This window comes from Antechinus flavipes, chromosome 1 (genome assembly GCF_016432865.1).
Source record: "Antechinus flavipes isolate AdamAnt ecotype Samford, QLD, Australia chromosome 1, AdamAnt_v2, whole genome shotgun sequence".
Lineage (NCBI taxonomy): Eukaryota > Metazoa > Chordata > Mammalia > Dasyuromorphia > Dasyuridae > Antechinus > Antechinus flavipes.
In genome coordinates, this window is record NC_067398.1 from 249,344,837 (window position 1) to 249,364,635 (window position 19,799).

Sequence of the window (19,799 nt, forward strand, 5' to 3'; positions counted from 1 at the left end):
GGAACCAAATAGAATAAGCCAAATCCTTCTTCTCAAAGGAAAACTCTTCACATATTTGAAGTGAGTATGTCTTTCTCCAAGTCTCCCCTTGCCTAACTTCTTGAACCTGACCTTAGCAGGACCTAAAGGACCTTTGAGGTCCTTGTTGCCATTTTTTGGATACTCTCTAGCTTATTAAAGTCTTTCCTAAAATGTGACCTACAGATGAGGTCTGACCAGGGTGGAGCAGGAATACTACCTCTCTGGTTTGAGATGTTACTCTTTTTTGGCTCACTCACATGAAGACTGCAATCAACTGCCAGACGAATAGTCATGAGTAGCTTTTTCTATTTTTTAAACATTTGCATCATTGTTTTTTCTACAAAAAGCCTTATTAGTTCATTGCTAATTTGATTTTGAAGTCTTCACTGATATCAAAGGCTCTGGTTTTAAGTAAGATATGCCAAAGGCTGACTAGAGCTTGCCAATACTATCATGGAGTTTTCTGGGCAAAGACACTGGAGTGGTTTGCCATTTCCTTCCCCAGTGGATTAAAGCAAACAGTGTCACACAGCTAGTAAGTATCTAAGGTCAGACTTAAACTTAGGTCTTCCTGATTCCAGGTTCAGTTCTTTATCTACTGAGCCATATAGCTTCCTTTTTTTTTTTTTTTTAAAATACATTAGATATACCTGATATACATTAGGTAGACATTAGGTAGAAGAAAAGGAAGAGTCTTATAGTCAAAGCTATTGTTATTTAGAAGCTAAAAGGTCAGCTTGGAAGAAGGGAGGAGTCTGACATTGCCCAAACCAATAGTTAATACAAAGGGAGAAGTTAGGATTATCAGGGCAGAAGCTAGCATAGAACAGTTTAAAGCTGGATCAAGGATGGTAGCTAAAAGAGTCCTCAAAGGCAGCTCATACAGAAAGGTCTTCATAAGTCTTTAAAAAGTTTTGGAGGCCAGATTCTGGCATCAATCATAGACTTACTAACGAGTACCTCAAGACCCTAAAATAGTTAATGTGGCAGATATGAAAATAAATGCTAGTGTCAGTGCCCAGAGTCTAAAAGAAAACAGGTAGACTTAAGGAATTGTGAACCAGGACTAATCAAATGCATTTACCTTGCCTCCAATTTTATGATCACCTTTTGTAGTTTGGATAGAAATGAACATTTGTTCTGGATTGAATTTTTTTTTAACATAGACAGATGGTCATTATCTTAGCTAAGTCTACTGCGGAGATTGTGGGAGGGAAAGGAAATGGAGAAGAGAAATAAGCATGATATTAGGAGAAGAGAAATAAGGGTGCATTAGAATAGCATTTGCAGAACAAATAGCATTTTTGTCAACTTTGAGAGAAATGGGGGTTCAGGTTTCCCTGGAAACAGCTGGGGGAGGGATAGGACAGTTAGATCAAGATATCTAAACACAGTCCCACACACAGAGAGAAATTGACTCTACTGTTAAACTGTAGTAATATTAAATCATTCAGGGTCTTCAAGGAAGTGGTGAGCCACAATGGTTAGCTTGAATTAATGGAAATATGTCTTTGAAAACTGGATGCAAAAAAAGAGGCAGAAAATGGAAGTTTAGTTGGAGGGAAAGTGATAGTCCAAACAAAAACTGAAATGAAAAAACAGGGAAGTTGGAGGATCTAGGTGACTGAGAGAAAGTAGATAGCTCTTAAAGATCTGGAAAATAGATAATTCTTAGACACCTAAAAGGTATACTCTGAGATCAGGTGAGAATTCAGGACCAGACTGCGTCAGAATACAAATAACATGGTTGTCGAACAGGGATACCCTATCTATTGTCGTTAATTGACTTGAAGAAAATACTTTCTACTTTTTTTTGCTGAAGTAATTGGGATTAAGTGACCCCAATCAAGTTTATTTGTCCAGGGTCACACAGCCAGTAAGTGTTAAGTGTCTGAGACCAGATTTGAACTCAGGTCCTCCTGCCTTCAGGGCTGGTGCTCTATTCACTGTGCCATCTAGTTGCTCCAAATCTTTTGCTTTTCATTAGAGATATGAGAGTTAGAGAGAAACTAAAGATTTAGAGTATTATATACACTGTCAGATATGAATATTGGTCAGTTTGTTTTGCTTCACTGTTTTTCTTAATAGCTAGAAAGTTCGTTGGTTGAGGATGGAACATATTCAGAAATGACTATGGTATAAAAGGGAATGGCATCAGTAAAACACTTTTGTAAAAAGGGGGAGAAATATACATTATAAATAGGCAATTAGTTCCATAGGAATAACATTAGAAATAAATGTCTTGAAACAACATTTCTCAATACATTTTTAAATCAGTTATAAAAGGTAGAGTAATGAGACAATGTTACAACATATGTTGGTTATAATGTATTAAGAATGTTACTGGGAAATAGCATTGGTCGAGATATTTGTGTTAATAGTTTTATTTTGTTGTATGCTTCCTTAGAGAACTATGGGGTACAGGCTAAGTACTCACAAAACATCCTTTCTTTATGTCTTACCAGCTTCTCAAAATTGCCTAAATATTACTAGTACACAGTACCTGCCCCATAATGGAAACCAATCTGAAAAGCTACATGAACATACCTAAAAACCCACCCCACATATTCACACAAAGATCAGATAGGGTTATCCCCTCCAAATGACCAAATGACCAAGCTTTTCAAGAAGGAAAATGACCCCCTACCAGCTTGCTGTGTTCTCCCCTGTCTGGGTTCACTCTTGGGCCCATCTCCAGCTGCATTGAAGGCAGATATGCTGACCAGGTATTTTGTGTGACTGGTCAGGTTTTTCAGCCTGACCATGGTTTCTGGGAGGAAAAGGACCTTCATGTTTTCTGTTTCATTCCGACTGCCTGCCTCCCAGTAATAAATCTGTTAGAGAGAGAAAAAGTGGGTAAATAAGAGGGACAAGATGACTGACCTATGCTGCCTCTCACTTCACAGTAAAGGGAAGTCAATCTTATACATTTCTCTCCCCTCAACCAGACCTATGATATCATTAGCATAAAAAAAAAATCCTGATAAGGAACCTCCTTATACTATTGCAGATCAACATATGCTCTAGGTGTTCTAGTCTTAGGAAATTATTTGGGTTACACAGCCTGCCTATGTCAGACACTTCCTGACTTTGGAGCTTTGCACTGCTTTATGACAGAGGAACAGGGATATGGACTGTTGAATAGATGAATCCAGATCTTGCCATGAGAACTATGAATTTCCAAATACAATGAAACATAAATAAAGAAAGTGCCATTCTATTGAAAGGTCTCTGCACCAGAGAAGTATTCTGGTCTGGATGTCTCCTTGAAGAAACTCAGCTACACCTGAACAAGTCAGAAATGAAGCTGTTTTCAGGGGATAAAATAGGCAAGAACACCACCTAAGAAAGATGTTGGATTTAGAATGTAGATTGAAACAAATTTTTTTTGGACATCACCAATAAGGGAATTTGTTTTCCTAGAATGCATATTTGTCCAAGGACTTTGCTTTCATTTCTTTTTCACTATGTGTGTCTGGGGATATGGAGGTGTGGTGTAGAAAAGGTAGATTTTCATTAATTGTAAGAAAAATTAAGTTTAAAATCTGGAAAGACTTAAATGAATTGATGCAGAGTTGAGTGAACATAACTAGAATAATGATAACACTATAAAGACAAACAATTTTAAAAGACTCAAGAACATTGATCAGTACAATGACCAGCTATGATTTCAGAAGACCTAAGATAAATCATGCTGTCCTCTTCCTAATAGAGGTGATGGGCTCAAGTTATAGACTAAGACATACATTTCTTGGTCATAGACAATGTGGGTATTTGTTTGTCTAATCATAATGATATGCATATTTTTATAAGGAGTTTGCTTTTCTTCTTTTCTGAGAGAAAAATAGATCTTTAAGTTAAAAATTAAATTTTTAAGAGGCAGTAAGAAATACTTCTGAGTTCCTGCAATTTATTGTTGGCATTGCTGCCCATAGAATTAAACTAAACACTTCTAAATAAATAATTTAGAATTTGAGATTTTCTTAATTTAAAGAAAAAGGCATTTTGTCCTCAGGGATTAATTTTTTGATGGGAGATGCACGTTTACTTAAATTAACAAGAATGTTTCTATTTCTGCCCAGCATTCATACATGTAGGTGGTTGGCAGACCCTTCTTTTGGACTGTCTTTTAACTTTTGCCTGAATCCTTCAATTTTGGGTAAAATATCTAGCTTCTTTTTCAGCTTTATCTTTTGTTAAAGAGTATCCTCATTTCAATTAGCTTTCTCAAAACAATTTAGACATGAAGAAGACATGAAGGTTCTTTACATGAAGAACCAAAGTTCAAGTATTAATATGGGAAAGATTCCAGCCTTTCTCTTGCACACCATTGCCTCTTTGCACTTTTCACCTGATCATGATCAAACAAAACACCCATGGAAGGAAGTTCAGAGAATATATTGCTACAACCGGTGCCAACGGTGCTCCATGGACTCTATTGGCTAGAAAATATTTCCCCTTAGCCAATTCTAGCCAGGATATTTGAAGGCAAGGCAATCCCAAGCTTCACCTTGGCTTAATGGTTTCAAAATCAAGCCAGATTATCAAAGCAGCTATCTGTACTCTAAAGAAAACAGCCAAGCAGCCGCACCAGAATGTTCCTATTGGGTTAGCTTTTCTTACTTAGCATACAGACCTGATGAATGAGGGCAAGGCAGAAGCATCCACTGTCAAACTAGGATTGCTTATTTCTAACCTGAGCAGTGCAGTCTAGCCCTTTCTCAGTGACCTGACCAAATGGGGTGCCTTTGTAATATAAGGCTCTCTAACTCAAGATCAATATTCAGGTTCAATGTCTTTCTCATTAAGGAAATTAGAAGCATATTCTGCACATACATAAATAGCACCTTTCCTCCAAACACAAAGCTCAAAGTACTTTGTTGTACATTACCTCATTAATCATCTTAACAGCTCTGTGATGGAAGAAGGTATTAATTTTCATAAAACATCTACAAAAATCATTTTAAATGGACATTTAATTGGTCCAATATTCATTAGGGCAGTGTAGCCCACAGATCCTTATGGCTGATAAACTAAGTCTCCAATGGACCAGAAGAGGACATTAATTCTAGAAGTGGAGAATTTGTTTCTTTCAATTATTTTTTCTTCCTGCAAAAAATGCTCAGGCATTTGTTTCCTAAAGTCAAAATCTTGAAACTTTCATCAGGTCCAGAGAAGTTGATCTAGAAGGATCTTTTATTCTCTGACTGTTAGCAGTCTTAGAAATGGTACAACTTTATTAGTTCTCTCTACTGCCTGAATTAGCTAATAAAAATAACAGTAACAACAACAATAGTTAGGACTTGTTTAACATTTTAAGCTTGTAAAGCATTTTAGAAATATTATTTCAGTTCCTCACAATGACTTTAGTAGATAGGTGCTATTATTATTCCTGTTTTACAGATGAAATAACTGAGGCAGAAAGACATGAAGTGATTTATCCAGAGTCACAGAGCTAGTTAGTAAATGTCTAAAGCCAGATTTGAACTCTGATCTTTCTGACTCCATGTTAAGCAAATACTCTGGTTTACTTGGTTTATATGGTGGGTGGAGAGGGACTTCACTCCTTTATTCCACTTAGTATCTAGTGAACACAAAATTAAGGAACTTTAATACTAAATCTATTTCATCCCTCCTCATTTTATAAAAGAAGTCCAGGGACATGAGGAGACATGGGACTTGTTAAAGGTCACAAAGTTTGTTAGCAGAACATCTGGAATGAGAACTCCTGATTACTTTTTCTACTCCTTCATGGAGCCATGACCCCTTCTCTAGAACCTTCAATGCAGTCATTTGGGGATTCTCACAATAGGAACAGCTTGCCATGGACTATCCTGGGAAAGCAATACAGATTATTTGGATTTAGTATTTTATTCTGATCTTTGGTCAACCTAGAAAATGTTTCCCAGGCTGAAGTTTCTTTTATAATTTTAACAGGAAAACAAAACAGTAACAACAACAACAACAAAAACTTCCTATGGGATAGGTTTACCATGGTATTATATCCCTGTTTGCTGACAAGAAAACAAGCAAAAAATAGTAAACCAACGTGAATGTAGCTATATAACAAGGGCCAGAGTTCAAATACTATAATCTTTTACATCATTTAGGGATAAAGGAAATGAACACAACCATTGTGAAGGGGTTGAGTAGGGGTGGGAGGAACAATCAAAGGAATACAACTAAAGCCATAAAGAAATATTGCCTTATATCCTTGTATAATCCCATTTTGACTTTCCACAGGAGGTGGGTCCCATGTGACTTCCAGCTGACTTGCTGTGAGAGGGTTCACTTGTATGTTCTGTGGAGCCATTGCTGGTGCTAGAGAAAGAACAAGAAGTAAAGAGAATTAAAAGAGAAATGAAATCAAACAAAGCATCAGGAAGGAGGATTCTAATTCATTTGTGTGTGTGTGTGTGTGTGTGTGTGTGTGTGTGTGTGTGTGTGTATTCCTATTGGGTTTCTATATAAGCTAAACAAGCTAGTCAGCTTTGAAACTATCTCGCCCTCCCATATAGAAATTTCAGATAAATTCACAAAACAGGCTGAATAAGCGTAAGTATCCATTTCTTTGAAGCCCATGTCTTTAGTTTTCTCTAGATAAAAAGACACACAGGATGCAAAACAATCCAGTCCACTGTGTTTCCAGGAAGACAGAGGTAGAAACAAACTTTCAAATTCATTTCCTTTCAGACTTTAGAGCTAATCATTCGAAATTTCCCTCTGGGGGGCAATTTCAATGTCTAATTTCTGAAGATAAATTCATTCTTCTACCTGCCCACTCTGCCAGCCTGGGGAGGAGATCTCTGGAACATTGTGTTTATGTCACTAGGAATGAATTTCCTATGGAAAAATGAAGAGGTGATTGATTGAAAGAGAATCAGGAGTAAATCAACTCACAACCATTCTGAAGCACAAGCTTATCACCACAGAACGGGAAATAAATGGATTTATGTTTTTAAAGAATTTTTTTTTTCTCATTACATTTTGCCAATTCAGGCAAAGTTCCATTCTAAACACTTTACTTCCAACTTTTGGTTGTATTTGCTTATTGCTATTCACAATTGCATGTAATCTTTGTTTCCACCCAAACCCTACAAAAATATTCCTTCCTGTTCCCCAAAAATCCATTCCTGAACTGAGCAACTGATGAGAGTGGAATTGAATGTCTTTCTTTGCACTTTGGTGTCTTTCCAGAGGCAAAATTCAGCATCCCTCCAACATTCCTAAGACTGGCCCTAGAAAGGCAAGACAGAAAACACTACCATGCTTCCTCTTTCCCCTGCAACCTCTTTCCCCAGTGCCTATGAAGGCTACCTTTTTATTCTGTGCTGTTTATAGATTGTAAATAGAAGTGATAAAACATTCACTGGCCAGGGGAGATAGCCCTGCTTATCTGTTTCTCTAGAGAGGCTTTCTCTGGAGAGAATGACCTTCATAAGTCACTCTCTCCCCACAATCTCCCCCCACAACTCGTTTTTGTTCCCCCCCCCCAGGTTATAAAATAAAATAGTAATTAACACCCACTCAGCCTGACACCAACTATTTATTTTGTTCTAACTGTGTGGTTTCCATATTATCACTGCCCACCCTGCCGTTAATGGAAATGTTAATAACCCGCGCCAGGTTGTTGTGACAGATGCTCAAGCTCATTATCAAAAATTCTTATTTACCGCTCCATTAAACAACAGAATCGCACAAAAAAACAATTCAATCAAAACTAACTGGAGGAATTTTAACAGCCACATTAATAATCCAAAACATAAATAAAGTTAATGTCTTTTGCATGTTTGCCATCGGCAACTCTATCGCAAAATTACTGTTGTACAATTAAAATGTGAAAGGCAAAATTGAACATGGCCATTACTCGGGTACTCTGTTAAAACTGTTTGCGCATTATTTTGTCTAAAGTTCCCCTTCAATGACACTGCCAAATGTGTGAGATGGGTCTAGGGCAAGGAATACCAGAGTCAGATTTCTTTGGAGGTGTTGGAATGAACTCCATCTCTTCACTGGTGCTCTTAGAGATATACAGATGATCTTGGAGAAGTCTCCTAGTATGTATCTCCAAGCTGTGTCTGTCCCAGCAGGACTGCCTCTGAGCTGACAGCTCCTAGCTCTGGAGCACCAAGCTGAATCAGAGCCATAAAACTGGGGCAGGCAACAAGGATTTTTTTGGATGATGGCACAAGTTGGGAAAAGAAATATGCATAAAAAGAAAAAAAAATTGTCAGCTTTGAAATTTATTAGTTGGATTGTGAAAACTGCTAGTTTCCTATTGTGAAAAATGCTGGTTTCCTACCCTGACAGGAGGACAGGCAGAACTGAAATCTAAAGAAGGTACCTAGTATTTACAGCTCCAAATGCCCTCCTTGTTTAGTTGTAAATTGTGTTTTGTTTGGAATTGATAAAGTGTCCTATGAGTCATAATCTCTTTGTCCTAGTGACTTAACATTTGTTGTGCAAGGAACACATATCAGCTTGAAATGCTTTTTTAAAATGCGTGAAATAATTTTTTAAAAGCATCTCAGTTCAAGAATCATTGACATATGCTGATTTGGAGATTGCATAGAAACCACTTTTCAAGGTAAAATGAAAAGGTTCAGGTTGCAGAGTGAGACCTTAGCTGAATGCCTGATGTCACAGTTGATGAGCCCATCCCAGGAGCAGCATTACTTATAGTATCTTCGCCTTAAGTCATTCATGTCTCCTAGCAGCAGGTTAACCCAAAAAGGAAGTCTCGTCAAGTAGAGACAAATCCTGAATAACGTTGCCCAACAAACTTGGAATCACAATAATGTTATTAATATATTAAAACTAAATTTCACCATAATGTTGTAAAACCCTATTACACTAGACTTTAGCCAATGCTTTCAGTCAATAATCATTTAAATGCCTCTATTTTTCTGGCATAACACTAGGTTAATCAGAGACACATATTCAAGATTCTAGTTTGGGAACTTAAAGATCCCCTAAGGCATCATGGTGCAATGGTAAATGTGATAGATTTGATGTTAGAAGACCTGGGTTCAAATTTGGAATCTAATACTACTTAGCTGTAAGAAGTTGGGCAAGTAACTTAACTTTGTTGAGTATCAGTTCCTTCATTTCTAAAATGAAGGGATTGGGCTAGATAGATTCTGAAGTCTCTTCTGGATCTAAATCTATGATTCTATGAATAATGTTTTGTCAAAGATGTGTTTTTGCAGAAATAACACTGTTATAGTATACCCAGAACTGAAAGAGGAACTAATATTACTTTAAAAAAACAGCTTCTTCTTATATAACACAAATTCATTTAATGCAATCTCAGATTTAAAGGAGGCATAGAATTACCCCACCAAAAATTACTAACTAGTTGGAGGAATATAGCTATGAATGCTTATGATCCAAACTTTGTGGTAGTTACCCTGCTCTGGCCTGTTGGACTCCCTAACTCCCATTCCCCTATATGTTTTGACTAGAATTAGTATTTTGCCACCCTCACCCCAAATTATTCTAATATACTTACAGCCCCTGGTGAGGAAATCAGCCATAAGTTGAATGAATAAATCATTTGGTTGAAAATAGAAATTAATATAGGATTAGTTCATTGTTGGTTGTTGGATATTAGCTAGTTTTGGGACAATTTCTGCAGCAGACACTGGTGAGAATCTTAATTGCTAAGAAAGGATCAGATACTTCTGTTTTATATTTATTTCCCATCTAAGAATCCTGGTTTTCAAAAATAAAGTACATGTTTATACAATGAGATTATCAAGAGAATGGCCAAGAAATTTAAGTTGGGAAAATTGCCATTTGCCTTCTCCCTTTTCACACCAAATAAAAATATTGTCTCAGCTGTAAAGTTGGATGTGGTATATCAAGCTGAGGTAGGCCAACAAAAAGTTAGCCAAACTGTTAGTACTTCAGGGATGGCTACATCTATAATATGAAAGAGTGGAACTCAGCTATTATCGGTGCTTATTCTAATCAGGGATTTTACAATGAACTCTGTTTTCCTAACCTTCTTCTCCATTCTCCCGCCCCCCCTGCAATCTTCTTCCTACTCCTCAAATATCTCAAAATATAGAAGAAATGAAAAGTAATTCTATCATACATTCATCCCATGCAAAGTTAGTGTCCACTACAACATATGTAAATCACTATGCTAGATATTATAAGAAACACAAAGACAATGACAATGTCCCTTCTTTCAAGGGGCTTATGATTTAAGGAGAAATAAGACAGAAACATACAAAGCAGAATGTGATAAGTATCACAAAACATGATATAAACATCCTGCAAAAAGAGAGAAAGAAAGAGAACTCTTTTTTAGTTTGTGTGATTATTTAAAGACTTCATGTGTCCCTTGTGGAGTGGATAGAATTTGGGTGGGCAAAGATCCAGAGAAATGCCATTAAATGTTCATGAACAAAGGTACAAAGGTTCAAGTGCTTTATTAAAATGTCATTTTTGATAGTTTTATTTTGTTATTTCACTTTGGATATGTTATATTATAATTTATAATATGTTGATGTTATTATTAATATTTTATAAGTATTGGTGGGAGTTCTTTAAGTTATTCAAACAACTGAAAATGACAATCTACATAATTAGGATTCTTGATTTTTCCTGTGAACATAGATTAATGTCATTAAGGAGGCTCTGTAATGTTCCAGATACAATATCATCTGCAAACAGGATCATCAAGAGCAAAGTATCAAACACATGGTTGCACAAAGTCCATGACATTCCCATATGTGATCTGAATAAGATTAAAGTAAAAAAGGGAAATATTTAACAAAATAATGAAAATATTATAAAATAGATAATATTATATTTTAAAACTAAATCAATATGTGGACTGCGGAATTCTTTAACAAATTAGTTTCATGGCTTCTATTTTTTCTGAGTCTGACACCACTAATCTAGAGGACCTCACTGTCATCGAGGAAACCTTCTATTTGAATGTGGCATTGAACATCCTCCATAACAGTGAAAAACCATTTGGCAGATATACATTTGCCTGATTTTACTTCATTTAATATTAATAATCAGAGGGTCTGTGTACAAAGTTATATCTGTTGTTACATATTTCCAGGACTATATCTGAAACATCTTGTTGGAAGAGATCATTTGATAGTCTTTTTCTCTACTGAAAATTATAGTTGGTTGTTGTCTTCTTTGTATGAAGAAGATCAAAATGATATCACTATGTGGGAGACAAGGTATAGTGTGTCCAACTGTGGCTGATTAATATGAGTATGAAAGGCCCCACAACAAGTTGAGCACTAATGGTCCACATGCACATCTGGAGTAAAGACATCTCCAAAGATGCACATCTCACATTTCTTTTGAGCTACTGAAATTCTGCTTTGCTCACAGAGCACAGTACCCTCTTTGATGTGGGCACACCATGCTGTGTGATCCTTTGTCATTACCTCTCATGTCTCACAATCAGTTCCAAAGTTTTTCAAACACTTGGGAGTGTCTTTGTGTCACTTCTTCTGACCTTCATGTGAATACTTGTCTTGTATGAGCTCTCTGTAAAAAATTGTCTTTTAGCAAACATACATTTGGGATTTGAACAACATAGCCAATCCATTGGAGTTGCACTCTCTATAATAAGTTTGAACGCTTAGCAGTTCAGCTCTAGAAGGGACCGCAATGTTTGTCACTTTATCTTGTCAGTTGATCTTCAGAATCTTCCTAAGATAATTCAGGTGGAAGAGATTTAGTTTCCTAGCATGGAAGTGGTAGACTGTCCAGGTTTCGTGGGCGTACCACAAAAACATTAGCACAATGGTTCTGCAGAATTTCAGTTTGTTAGGCAGCCTGATACTTTTTCTCTCCCACAGTTTCCTTCAGAGTTTCCCAAACACAAAGCTACCTTTGGCAATGTGTATATCAGCCTCATCAACTATGTTTACATCCCTGGAAGGAATACTACCAAGGTGAGTGAACTTCTCCACAGAATTCAAAATCTCTCCATTCGTTGTAATTGATGATTCCACATAAGAATTGTATGTTGCTGGCTGGTGGAGAATCTCTGTTTTGGGTGTTAATTGTCAGGCCAAAATTAGCTTAAGTAGCAGATAATAGGTACATACTTTGGTGCATCTCAGGCTCAGAGGCTGAATTGAGTGCACAATTATCTTTGAACAAGTCATGCACCTACTCTCCTTCCACTTTAGTGTTGTCTTGTAGACTGTCCAAGTTAAATAATTTACTATTAGTAGGAGAGCTGACCTCGATGCCATTTTTATCCTCACTGAAGATATCTAACAACATTGCTGAAAACAACATGTTAAAAAGCATGGTGGTTTGGAAAATGTGAGAGCATTGTCCATCATTCAGAACTTGGGCAAGCATGCTGCCATGAAAATGACGTGCAATACTGATAAACTTCTCTAGACAACCAAATTTAGCATTATCTTCCACAAGCTTTCATGATTGACATTATCAAATACCTTGGTAAGATTCAATGAACTTTTACGTATAGACCCTTGTTCTGTTCTTGGCATTTCTCTTGGAATTATCAGGCAACAAACCCATCAGCCATTCCTTGGCCCTTTCTGAATCCATAATGATTCCCAGGTAGATGACCATCAAAGGATCAGCATATTAAAAAGGACTCTGTCAAGAATTTCTGTGGTAATTGAAACAGAGATCTTACCCACTCTATCCCATAATTGTCACAGCACAATCTACTTCCTGCTCTTCTTGCCATATAACCCAGAAAATTTATGTCAGCTTTTGTATGAGCTTGCCTTGTAAATCTCAGCTAGAATAGAATCAGCACCAAGTACTTTTCCAGGTGAGAACAGCCTCATGACATTCTAAATCTCTTCTTCAGTTGGAAGTTCAGCTAGATTTCAACCTGAGGTATATAGTCAATGGCTTCAGCACGGATAGATGATGGTCTGTTGAGAATACTATGGAAGTGTTCAGCCCGTTTCTCCAGGATCATATGGCTCCATCAGCCCCAAAATGCACGATAGGTCTCTGGCCCATGCATAACCTTCAGGGTATCATAAAACCACTCTGGATTGTTACTATCAGCATAAAACTGAATTTCATCTGCCTTTATACTGAGTCAAGAATCATGCATCTCTTCAAGTTTCACTTGCACATAACTTCTGATGGCTTTTAACACTGTCGTTTTAGAGAAGGTTGAACTATCCTGCTGGTAAACCCCGTAGAGTTCTCATTTTTTTGTTTGGCAGCTCCTGAATTTCCCATCATATTTATCAAACTCTGGCCCAGGTGAGTAAATGTGGTGCTGTATACCAAATCTCTGAAAGTTGCCCACTCCTTTTCTACTCTACTGTTGCCAACCATATATTGGCTCAGCTTTTCCTCCAAATTAGTAATGAACTGTTCACATGTGAAGAAGCACTCTAATTAAGTCTTCTGATAGTCATCTTGGCTTGGCGCTGCTACTTTTGTTGAATGCAAATGCTTAGTTTGGAGTGGGTAAGTCCATATTCAGTACAACACTTGGTATCTCTTATTACCTTTATCAGGTCTGTCTCTTCTTACAATGACATAGTCTATTAAATGCCAATGTTTGCTATAAGGGTGCATCCACTAAATTTTATGATAAGAATGTCATGAGATACACAAATCTTCCATATTAAGTGAGTATTGCCATTGCTATATCTGACTCCATTTCTTCCAAGGACTCCATGCAAGATTTGATAGTCTGTTACCACCCTGGTGTTAAAATCACAAGCTTGTCCTCTTTTAGCATATTGATGACAGGGATCTTTAGATCTTCATAAAATTTTTCTTTAACCTCATCAGGGTTCATAATAGTAGAAATAGATGCACTGATGATGATGATGGCATGGTGCTTTCCTGCAAATGGCACTCACATTGTCATGAGCCTGTCATTCACTCCTTTTGGGAGCACACAAGCTTGTCACCCAGGTGATTTTTGATTGTGAAACTGATGCTAGCTTTACCACATTCCCCATTACTGTAGCCACTCCAGAAAAAAAAAAAACAAAAACAAAAACCATGCTCTGTTTTCCAGCTCTGACTTCAGTAAGCTGCTCCTTTTACCAGTCTTGTTTCACTCAGCTGCTATTTGAATGGGATACCATCTGAGCTCTCTTACAAAAGTTGTTCATCTTTCGGGTCTATTACATTTCATGTTGTCCAGAAGAGTCCACACATTCTGTGTACAATTGATGAGTAGAATCATCTTTGCAAAAGTTTTTGGACACGTTTTTGTGTTTTGGTCAAAGGGTAAGATCCCTGCCTGCTGTAGTAAGGAGGACAGGGTTAAGTTAGATGAAGCAATTTTTAGGGCACTTTTTTTTAGCTCCTTCTTTATGCCAGGAGGTAAGCTGTGTAGCCCTTTAAAAAAGGCTATTCAGATACCCAGGGGGGCTGATGAATTGTGCTGCTGCTTCATTCTAATAAAAAGAAAACCTTATGGGCTGTAGTTGTGATCATAATTCCCAGTGTAGCTGTACCTGCTGCTTCATCACTTGCCTGTTGCCACAGGATTTAAGATAGGCAAAAATAGTAAAATGGTATAAGTGATACCTTCTGATCGACATAAAAATTGGATTTCATGAGACAGAGTTTCTTTAAGTCACCAGCTTTATTTTCTACTCCAGTCATCAGTCGAGTAACAAATCAAGACAACAGGTAATGGTCCAGGATGCAGTGGAAGACCTTGTCATTTTCAATAGTTAACGATCACTGCAACAAACTGTTCTCATCCACCCATTCTGCCAAGGAAAGTCTTCATATGCTTCAGGCAGATACCTCTCCTCCAATTCATTGATGGACTTGAGACGCCTCAGTTACCCTCAACTTGGTTTAGTGTGTCTATGCAGAATGTTTACCAGCTCATGATCACTGCACATGCTACAGCTTCTTGGAGCCACAGCTGAGACAGGTGGACAACAAAGGTAGATGAGCTTGGAAGCCTTCACACCAGTTGAGCTAGTCCTCTATGAACACCTGTGTACCCCATTATGAATTGTAGATAAATACTGAAAATGGACAAGAGCCAGAACTGCATAAGAAGAAATGAAAGTGCTGCATAATATTGAAAAAAATTATACAGAGCTCTTTATGAGCCCAAGCTTTTCTCAATTTTAAGCATCAATTTACTTCCAATAATGTTACAAGTCTATGAAATATAGTTTCCAAAAAATTTTAAACTTTCTGAGTATATTTTTAAAAATCATCTAAGGGGATATAAGCTTTTATGTATCACCCACTCTATGCCAAGCCCTTTAATAAGTGCTTTCAAAATATTATCTCATTTGATCCTTTCAGCAACCCTGTGAATTAGGCACTATTCTCAATTACAGATGAGGAAATTGGAGCAAAAAGAGATTCTGTCTTGCCCAGCATCACCCACCTAGTAAGTATCTGAGGTTGGATTTGAATTCTGGTCAAAGGGTAGTGCTCTATTCACTGTACTACTTAACTGCCTCTGATTAATATTAACATAGAATTGCACATAAAAATGTCAAATATAAATGAAGATATGCTGAATATGAGTATAAGATAGAAACTCCCATGTTTCACTGGTCTGTCTAAAAGCTCTAAGATATCCATGTTAAGTGATAGAGGTTTTATAGGAAAACATGGGGGAAAAAAAGGTTATGTGAATTTTAATCTTTAACATTGGAGGGAGCAACAAACCACCATGTCTATAATTTAATACCATAGATACATTTAAAAAAAAATACATTGCTTATTTTTTAAACCAGTTTTTCCCCTTTTGTGATTAAAAAAAACAAACAAACAAACAAAAAAAAACTCCTTCAAGATGATTTAATTATATCATCTGCTAACTCTATTGAAGAACTTATAAGATTTTACAGAAAAAATATTGAACATATAATTTAAGAAAAGAACATATAAGATATTGAAATCAAAAGAAATAAAAGAATTCACTAATAGAATCTGCTTCTCACAGCAGCTCTGCCAGCATATATTTGTTCCATTACAGTAAAGCATATCAACTCAAGCACCTCAGATCTACGTAATTATTTAGACTGCAGCTTTCTGAATAAATAAAGGTATTTTAAGTGTGTAATTTTGTTTCAACTCATTTGGGTTCAAATAAAAACAAAAATGGAGCAGATGAAATAGCAACAATATACAAAATGTAATGCAGGGACAGAATCCTAAGAGTTGGTGGGTAGACAGGAAAAACAAGGACTTTGGTCTCTGCACAACTCTTCTCAATTCCTAATTACAAAAATCTCCTTTAAAAAAATCACTTGATCATGATCATAACCTTACAAACAATGTGTAGGAAACATTAGGGGAGCCATGAGCCCAGGATATAGAAAGCAAGATGTACAGCTATTAACCCTGCCCTCTACAAGCTTATTTTCTAAATGGCACACATTAATATATATTAAAAAGCAAAATGTTACATTATTTTTCTTTCCTAAAACACTTGAAAAATCGTCCCACCTGTCTGTCATCTTTTATATAAATGTGATTTAGTTAGGGATACAAGCATGTGTCATACTGCATTATCCATTTGAGGCATCTTTCATCTTCAGATCCTTAGCAAGTAGGAATTCCCTCCTCTATCACCTGTGGCAGCTTGTGAGGAGATTAACCACAAGGGTGAGAATAACAACAGTAACTACAGGAGTGTTTCTCTGGTCTTCACATGACAGCGCGGAGCCAGAAAGAAATGAGGAAGGGAGAAAAGGAGGAAGGGAGAAAGGGAAGGAAGGAAGGAAGGGAAGGAAGGAAGGAAGGAAGGAAGGAAGGAAGGAAGGAAGGAAGGAGGGAGGAAGGCAGGAAGGAAAGAAGGGAAGAAGGAGGAAGGAAGGAAAGAAGGAGGGAAGAAGGAGGAAGGAAGGAGGAAGGAAGGAAGGGAGGAGAGAAGGAAGGAAGGAAGAAGGAAGGAAGGAAGGAAGGAAGGAAGGAAGGAAGGAGGGAAGGAAGGAAGGAAGAAGGAAGGAAGGAAGGAAGAAGGAAGGAAGGAAGGAGGAGGGAAGGAGGGAAGGAGAAAGGAGGGAAGGAAGGAAGGAAGGAGGAAGGAAGGCAGGAAGGAGGAAGGAGGGAAGGAAGGAAGAGAGGAAGGCAGGCAGGCAGAAAGGAAGGAAGGAAGGAAGGCAGGAAGGAAAGAAGGACGGAAGGAAGAAAGGAAAGAAGGGAAGAAGGAAGGAGAGAAGGAAGGGAGAGAGGGAGGGAGGGAAGAAGGAAGGGAAGAAGGAAGAAAGAAGGAAGGAAGAGAGGGAGGGAGGAAGAAGGAAGGGAGAAAGGAAGGAAGGAAGGAAGGAAGGAAGGAAAAGGAAGGAAGAAGGAAGGAAGGAAGGAGGGAGGAAGAAGGAAGGGAGAGACGAAGGAAGGAAGAAAGGAAGAAGGAAGGAAGAAGGAAGAAGGAAGGAAGAAGGAAGAAGGAAGGAAGGAAGGAAGGAAGGAAGGAAGGAAGAAGGAAGGAAGGAAGGAAGGAAGGAAGGAAGGAAGGAGGAAGAAGGAGGGAAGGAAGGAGGAAGGAAGGCAGGAAGGAGGGAAGGAGGGAAGGAAGGAAGAGAGGAAGGCAGGCAGGCAGAAAGGAAGGAAGGAAGGAAGGCAGGAAGGAAGAAGGAAGGAAGGCAGGAAGGAAGAAGGAAGGAAGGAAGAAAGGAAAGAAGGGAAGAAGGAAGAAAGAAGGAGGGAAGAAGGGAGGAAGGAAGGAAGGAAGGAAGGAAGGAAGGAAGGAAGGAAGGAAGGAAGGAAGGAAGGAAGGAAGGAAGGAAGGAGGGAGGGAGGGAAGGAGGGAGGAGGAAGGAGGAAGGGAGAGACGAAGGAAGGAAGAAAGGAAGAAGGAAGGAAGAAGGAAGGAAGGAAGGAAGAAGGAAGGAAGGAAGGAAGGAAGAAGGAAGGAAGGAAGGAGGGAAGGAATTTCTAACTAGCTAAAAAAATTTTTTTAAAGGAACAACAAACAGTGCTATGTTTTAAATCCTTAATCAAGCTATAAGTATTTTAGTTATTCCATAGGACATTTTAGGAGGCAAGCTCTTTTTTTCAGGGGGTCTACAAACTTTTTTTGCATGCGTAATTACTTTTCATTTCCTCTACATTTTGATATCTCTAAGGAAGAAAAGATTGGGGGGGGGGGAGGATGAGGACAGACAGTTCATTGCCAGAAAAACTCCCTAATTAGAGTAGGCACCAATGATGGCTGAGCTCCCCTCTTCCTTAGAATCCCAATACCCAATGGGAATGAGGAGGTATGAAAATAGTAAATGGCTTGAGAGATGTACAAGGAAGACCCTACGATCTCCTGATAGATCCCAATTCACTGTCTGGGAAATCACTGCTCTGAATCATCAAGAAATGCATCTTTTTATCTTACAACTGGTATATCTCCTACTACTTTAGTAGGTACTCAATTGTTATGTATTGAGTTGACTGTTTTTGGTGAGTGTTACAGCTACCAATAATAATCAAGTACTCTGAGGGTATTTATTGAAAGCCTAAATGCTCAATATAGTGAGATTAAAGAATAGTCTGAAGTTTTGTTGTTTTACACAATAGAAACACTGCAGAATAATTACACAGCCTCAGTTATATGTATATCATCCCATCAATGTCAGAGGAGATCAGAGAAAGAAAAATAGCAAAATGTTGTTCAGATTAGGTCCAGGCCTCTGAGCTTTCTTTGAATTCCAAATATCTATGGTCTGTGTGAAGGAGTGCCAATATTTTTAAACACAGGAGGGAGAAGATTTTATGATCATAGTGGGAGGCGGGGGAGACAGTTAAGAGTGTGAAGGATAGATTAAGCAAAAGTTGTAAAGAAATGGGAATGAGCATGACAACTTCAGTTGACATAATTAAGGCAATCTAATTATAGAATGGGTTTATATTAGGGGGTATTATCTATAGGTAAATCAAGGTAGGATTACTTGGTCCTATGGAAGAATCTACTGCTCTCCCTTTTGAGCAGAGGTAGAAGACAATGGCTATGGAACATACTGTCAGAAATGATTAATATCTTGACAGGTTTGACTGACTTCCTCCCCCCCCCCCCCCACACACACACACTCTTTTTGTTTGTTTGAATCTCTGATATAAGTGATAGCTACTTGAGTAGTGGAAGGGAAGGGAATATTCAAAATGAATGTGGTAAAAGCAAATAGCATCAGTAAAAAATTTAAAAGTAAAAAATGAAGAACCTTGAGTATTAGCCAGGATAGACATTAAAAAATATAAAAGTGTAGATTTGACATCCAAAATTGAGTTCTAATTCCAGTTCTGCCACCTACTGACCATGTGATCATAGGTAAGTCAAAGACTCTCTGATCCTCCATTTTTTCATTTGTAAGATGGAGATAATTATATTTCCTTGCTCCTCTCACAGGACTGTTGTAAAGCTTCAATAAGATAATATGTTTGAAAGTGTGTGGAAACTATAAAGCTGTATACAAATGTGAGGGATTATCATTATCATTATTATAATTATCCTATAGATAATAGGAAATCACTATAAGTTTATCAGCAGGGGGATGATGAAAGTAGTATTTTAGGAAGATTAATCTGTCAGTGATGAGCAAGTTGGCTTAAACCATTGGCTGTAAATTATTCAAAGCCTATATAACCCTTTCAGTTTTAATTCTGACTCCAGAGAATACCTACTAAAGACTTTATTCAGGTTAATATAGAGATAGCTGCCTATAATGAAATAGTTGTTTCTGTGTGTCAGACTGTGTATAGGGGGTAGGAAGGGAAAGGTCAACTTGGTTTAATACTAACCAGCTATGTGACTTTGGAAAAAATCTCTTTATCTCTATTGCTTTCCATTTCTTCAGGGG

At 37.6% G+C, this 19,799-nt stretch overlaps 1 protein-coding gene across 1 annotated transcript in view; it reads right to left on the reverse strand.

Annotated features, from left to right (window-relative positions):
* SDK1 (sidekick cell adhesion molecule 1) overlaps positions 1-19,799 on the reverse strand; it is a 400,458-nt gene that overhangs the window by 75,740 nt on the left and 304,919 nt on the right. Inside the window, exons 31-32 of the mRNA XM_052000079.1 lie at positions 6,227-6,342; positions 2,669-2,855 (exon numbers count right to left, since the gene is read on the reverse strand). Of these exons, the coding sequence (XP_051856039.1) occupies positions 2,669-2,855; positions 6,227-6,342 (303 nt within the window). The remainder of the gene's footprint in view (positions 1-2,668; positions 2,856-6,226; positions 6,343-19,799) is intronic.